This window comes from Siphateles boraxobius, unplaced genomic scaffold (genome assembly GCF_051911475.1).
Source record: "Siphateles boraxobius isolate OS27281-9 unplaced genomic scaffold, OSU_SipBor_1 48, whole genome shotgun sequence".
Taxonomy (NCBI): Eukaryota; Metazoa; Chordata; class Actinopteri; order Cypriniformes; family Leuciscidae; genus Siphateles; species Siphateles boraxobius.
The window spans coordinates 10,289,952-10,296,492 of record NW_027509119.1 but is presented as its reverse complement, the minus strand read 5'-3'; the positions used below and the strand labels follow the sequence as shown (position 1 = coordinate 10,296,492).

Sequence of the window (6,541 nt, the reverse complement as noted above, 5' to 3'; positions counted from 1 at the left end):
GGTCTGGGGCTGCATGAGTGCTGCTGGTACTGGGGAGCTGCGCTTCATTGAGGGAAACATGGATTCCAACATGTACTGCGACATTCTGAAGCAGAACATGAAGCCTTCACTTCAGAAACTGTCCCGAACGGCAAGATAACGATCCAAAACACACCGCCAAGATGACAACTGCCTTGCTGAGGAAGCTGAAGGTGATGGAGTGGCCAAGTATGTCTCAAGACCTGAACCCTATTGAGCACCTTTGGGGCGTCCTCAAGCAGGAGGTGGAGAAGCGCCATGTGTCTACATCCAGCAGCTCCGTGATGACATTATGGAGGAGTGGAACAACCTTTGCAGCTCTGGAGAACTCCATGCCTAGGAGGATTAACGTAGTGCTAGATAACAATGGTGCTCATACAAAATATTGACACTTTGGACCCAAAGTGTCCTGAAATGTGACCATTTCAGCAACAGTTTTGACATGTTCACTTAGGGTGTACTCACTTTTGTTGCCAGCTATTTTGACAATAATGGCTGTATGTCGAGTTATTTTCAGAGCACAGTAAATATATAGTGCTATATATTTGGGGCAGTCATGGCCTAATGGTAGCAGAGTTGGACTGGTGACCCAAAGGTTGCTGGTTCAATTCCAGTACCGGCAGGAATATGACTGAGGTGTCCTTGAGCAAGGCACCTAACCCCAATCGCTCCCTGGGCGCCACTCAAGGCTGCCCGCTGCTCCGGGTGTGTGTATCCACGTTTGCAGTGTGTGTGTTCACTACTCACTACTCTGCTCCTAATGTGTGTGCACTTACTTGGATGGGTTAAATGCAGAGGTCAAATTCCAAGTATGGGTTACCATACTTGGCCATCACGTGTCACTTTCACTTTTCACTTTCACTTTCACTGTACAAGCAGCACATTGACTACTCTAAAATATATCCAAGTTTCCTTTCTATAGTATTGTCCCTTGAGAAGATATACTAAAATGTTTGTTGGAATGTGATGGGTGTACTCACTTTTGTGAGATACTGTAGGTGTATCTGTCTCTCGCATACTAAGCTAAGGCGCCAGGAAAGGAAACGAGGATACACAAAGGCTCAGGCTGAAGGAAATGCGAACTCATGACTGTACAGTAGAGGGAGCATCTCTTAATAAACCTTTCAGTTGTGTTGCATTTTGAATCACAGAAGAATAAGACGCAGGAGAAAAAAAAATCAAGGATGCGTCCGATATCGCATACTTGTTAATAAAGACTTCACGACATCAAAAAAAGTATGTTCTTTATAAATGTGTATATGAATGTAATCTGGACCTCGTCAGTTACCTCGCTTCACTGCCATTCACAAATCCTCTCCCGTGGACTCATTGGATAGTAAAGTATCGATCATATCCACACTTCAGGATCTCGCCAGAAGTAGCAGGTCATCCGGGTACTTTTTGCCAACTCTTTTATGAATTCCATACTTGTTTTGTCATATGCTGTTTTTCGCTTACTGGGGAAGTATGCTATTTCTGATGCAGCCTTTTAATTCAGCAAAAAAAATTTGTTCATTAGTAGTTGAATTGGATTATTGAAGTTCAGCACCAGAGACATTGGTTAATAATTTATTTGTTATTTAATTCCAGGTTTGTGTAATATTCTGAGTTTGCATTTCAGTTTTTATTCATTTTGAGGAATTCAAAATCTGTTTTTGTGCAAGTGAGATGAGTAAATGCATGCTCACATAAGTCTAGAACTACAATAACATCATGTTTACACAGCGCACACAACGTCTCTGCACATACGATTTTTCTCAACATGGGGAGAGTATGGGGAGAGGTGTTAGTCAATAAATTGGAAAAAGTAAATTGCGTTACATGCTTGAAAAAGTAACTTTGTAAAAGTAACTTAAAGTAATCTGATTACATAACTCACATTACTTGTAATGCATACATGACGTGAATGGCTGCATGACATGTTTCTATATTTGTAATGGACTGAAAATGTTTAGCAGTGACATCAGTGTAACATGCTGCTTCTCAGAAAAAAAACTTGTTTTATATTTGTAGTACTTCAAGTTCATGTACATTTTATTTGTCAAATACATGCAAACATGTGCATTTGAAATATTCAGGTATTGAAAAAAAATACCTATTCATAGAAAAAAGTTCAACTCACAAACAACACAGGATAAATGTTATAAAAGTTTAATATTTTTCAGCTGCCACTCTATAAAATGTGCAATGTGTAAAGAATTAGTGTTTTGTAGAACAATACAATTATACATGTGCAAATATAATATGAATATAAAATATTATATAAAATGAAACCCCAATAAGAAAAGGATCCTAAAAATAAAATTCACCACAATATTGAAAAAATATAAATAACACAGTAATAAAAAACAACAACATTCAGTGTTCGGAGATAAAGCATCAAAAATCACAGCATATTTCAAACATCTAGTTCTACTGCTATATTATGTTAATAATACATCAAGCTGGAGTATTATGACAATGTTTTTCTATGAAGTCTCTTCCACACGCTGGCTCTGTGTTCAGGTGTCAGGCAGGGTTTAATGACATTCTCAATGTTCTCCACTCTTCTTCTGAAACGCTCTCGGTCTCTGGCCATCTGCAGCCAACAAGAGCCGTCGCGTGCGTCCCTGCTAGCAAAACTCCAAGCCACCAGGGGGTGTACAGTCACCTTATCACTGAAACACACCTGAAATAAAACAAAAGACAAAAGCATGTTATCAGATAGAAGTACACTTGACTGCGGTAACCTTAAGCCTGTTAGTCATTCAGCACGAGTCACATGTCACATGACATCCTGACTTACAGGAACTGGTTTGACTACTAGCTGCGTCAGCTGTTGTCATGGAAGAGTGATGATGATGTAGTGTTTTCAGCCGCCTTATAGCAACCACATTATCAATCCATGTTTGTTGACTTTTTCTTATGGGCATTTTATTTCCGGCATCTTCTTATCTTACATAACTTCTGCTTTCTTTTAAAATTATCTATAATTTAGAATACCATAAATACAGGTTAATTATTATCTTATTACTGCTCATTTATTTGTTTCCATTTATTTATATTATTTTAATTAATTATTTATTTAAATGAACACTGTTGTATATAATAATATTACTATATCCACTTCCAGTCGAAATTCGGGAAGCACAACCTCTAGGAATTTTTAAAACACATTTAAAAAACTTTTAAAGTTGGCTTATTGTTAATTGTGGTAATCATCACTGGTTTCTTGTTTTGTTTGATTTTAATCCACCTATGTACTTGTGTTGATTTTTTTGTTGATTTATTCCGTATTTTTTTAATTTACTTTACTTGTATCTTTTTTACACCGTAAAGCTCTTATAGAGGCGCTCTAGAAAATAAAGAAAAAAAGTTATCATTATTTTATTCATTTAAAAGTTTGTTTCCATTGGTGTTATGGTTAATTACAACTTAAAAACTGCTTTTGTAAGCTGAAATAAAATCAAATCAAATATTCAAAGAAAAACTTAAACTAATTTTTTTTTTTGGCTTGGCAACTAACTGAAATAAAATAAGTCTAAAGTTTAAGAACAATAACCACTTAACTATTACTATTAAACTAAAACAGAATTACAAATGATTCAAAGCTGAATATTAAAAAACAAGAAGCACATAAAATTACTAAAATAATTCAACATATGAATAAATACTATAAATAACAACGGTTTCCATGAGATGTTTACCTTCTTCCCTCCCTCCTTTGAGTTTGGTTTGGGATGACACTCTTCTGGCCTTGTAGCTGGTGTAGGTTTTGCTTTATTCTGTAAGTTCAGAGTTAGTTGGTCGTGCTTAGTGTTTGTTCTGGAGCCGGTGGACGAGCAGAAGCTCAGAGGGTTGTAGGGGTCATTGCTGTTGAGGAAGGATTCCCAAAGCTCAAGGCTCTCAGCTGATGCCTCAGAGTCATCATCATCATCATCTGACCATTCAGAATCCACATCCTGTGGCTCACAGTCTTCCTCTTCATTGTCCTCATCATCTTCTTCCTCATCAGTTTCTTCATCAGACTCCCATTCTGAGAGCCTGGCTTCATCATCTTCCTCTTCATCCGAATCAATCATTGAGGATTCCCGCTCAACAGAAGGCTCCATCAACTCATCCTCATCATCTAACTTCATAACAACCTTCATCTCTGGATCCTTCCCATCCCAGATCTCCCTTTCCAGGGCCTCCACACCTCTCTTCTTCAACTCGCCGGTCATGGTCATGTTTTTTCCCACACAAACGAAGAAAAACATCTTGGAGCAGAAAAGCTTTGCTACACTCGTACAGCAGTTCACAACTCTTTGGATGACCTGCCACAGATGTAGTCTGATCTTCATGATGGACGTTTTGCGATAACAATTAAGATGTAGATCTTCATGCGTTCCAGGTTTACTGTACGAAAGCTCAGGACTCATCTTGGATTGCATGAATAGAGGTTCCTGAGGTAGACAGCACTGATATGGCAGTGGACGATGTGGGGAAATGGTGAATGGTGCCATTATCACACTCGACTCAATCTGTAAAAACAAAAAACAACACCATAAAACAATCAATATTTTGAATTATATAAATGTTAAAACCAGTGGAAGATTTCTCAGTCCTTAAAAGGGTGTTGTTTGAATTGTTGCTACAACATACAGTAACTTAGGCTTCTATGACACACCTATATGTGACACAGCCCGCTTTTCAGTGCGTGCTGTCTAATACAGAACAATCATAAAAAATACACATGATACCAAGGTGATACCATTGACAAACTATATAAACCATTGTAAATATGTTTAACTAAATTGCTTCATTTATTGGTAGGCTACATCGAATAAAATATTTTCATTTTCCAACATCACGAGCGTTAATAGACATCTAAAAGGTTCTTACCTTTGTGAGTTTGTCAGCCTGTCGCTTGGCAGTCGCTCCAGCGAAGATTTGGTTCTCCAATGTTGAATGTACTAACGTACCCTAAAACACTGTTTGAGCAATACGACGACTTCAATTTAAGCTTAAACTCCATGTTCGCTTTGTTCATCAACATCTCGCGCTTGGTTCGTATTTCATGTATGTCATTATTCTTTGCCGTAAATAGAAATGCTGCTGTGAGTGACGGCGAGTGTTTATATAAACCGTGATGACGTTATCATGCGGAGGCGGGACTTGCGACTTGCGCTGGGAAATCACGTAGCCCACGTTTCGAGAAACTCCAGTGGCGGGCGGGGTTTGCCAGCAGCGTCTGGTTGAGACTGGATTGCATCATACCCTAATATGGAAAGTGAAGTCCAGAACAAAACAGTCTGGAGGAGGGTGAAACTGTAAACAAAAACATCTATATCAAGGGGACTTTCTTTAGGGGATGACATTATGATTTCAAAGTAAAATGGAAATGAAAATGGAAAAAAACAAAGAAGCCAGAATGCATGGGGTCAATAACCAACCCTTAATTTTCTTTTATATCATAACACATATTGATAAGCATAAAGAGGTAGTAAAACAAAATGCCACATGATGGGTCAAAGTAACTCATATGTGGCCTGTGACTAATATAGCCTAATGCTATATGGACACACACACACACACACACACACACACACACACACACACACACACACACACACACACACACACACACACACACACACACACACACTCTCTTGTACATCTATCTTTATGAGGACATTCATTGACACAATGCAATCTCTAGCCGCTTACCCTAACCTTACTCATCACAACTAAGTGCTTAACCCGAACCCTTACCCTAAACCTACCCTTAACCTAATCATAACCTTATCCCTAAAACCAAGTCTAGACCCTCAAACAGGCCTTTAAAGGGGTCTCAGAAAGTGAGGACCGGCCAAAATGTCCTCACTTTACTCTCTTTGTCCTCGCTCCAATGGTCTAAAACTCAAACTGGTCCTCACAAAGATAGTTGTACAAGTACACACACACACACACACACACACACACACACACACACACACACACACACACACACACACACACACACACACACACACACACACACACAATACTAGAATAATAATGCAATAAACATGAACTCAGCAAAATAAAATGTAAGATAGCATAAAATACATCCTATAATATGGGATACACAGTTCATGTAAAAAATAAGAAACATAGGGGTCTTTTGAAAACAGCTTTTTGCACTCTAAATTATTGCCTATAATGTGACTTTCTACTGACTAATATATATATATATATATATATATATATATATATATATATATATATATATATATATATATATATATATATATATATATATATATATATATATATATATATTGTTTGTAAAAATACATTATCTTGTTGGACATAATATAGATTTCTTATTCAAATTATATAACAATTAATACTTTTTACTTCCAAAAACCAATTTTCAGTATTAAAGGTGCAGTGTGTGATTTTTAGCGGCATCTAGTGGTGAGGTTACGAATTGCAACCAACAAAAGTTACGGTGGCCGACAGGAAAATATATCATCGTCGGAGACAGCAGGGAGTAGCCAGTTCAGCAATGAGGTTTCTT

At 37.6% G+C, this 6,541-nt stretch overlaps 1 protein-coding gene across 1 annotated transcript; it reads right to left on the bottom strand.

The window, feature by feature from the left end:
• Positions 1–2,017: 2,017 nt before the first annotated feature.
• On the bottom strand, positions 2,018–5,090 carry ppp1r15a (protein phosphatase 1, regulatory subunit 15A). Its single transcript, XM_077201888.1, has 3 exons — positions 4,882–5,090; positions 3,705–4,520; positions 2,018–2,686 (listed from the first exon to the last, which is right to left on the bottom strand). The coding sequence occupies exons 2-3, from the start codon at positions 4,500–4,502 to the stop codon at positions 2,471–2,473; spliced, it is 1,014 nt and encodes a 337-aa protein (XP_077058003.1). The 5' UTR covers positions 4,503–4,520; positions 4,882–5,090; the 3' UTR covers positions 2,018–2,470.
• Between the last annotated feature and the right edge of the window lie 1,451 nt (positions 5,091–6,541).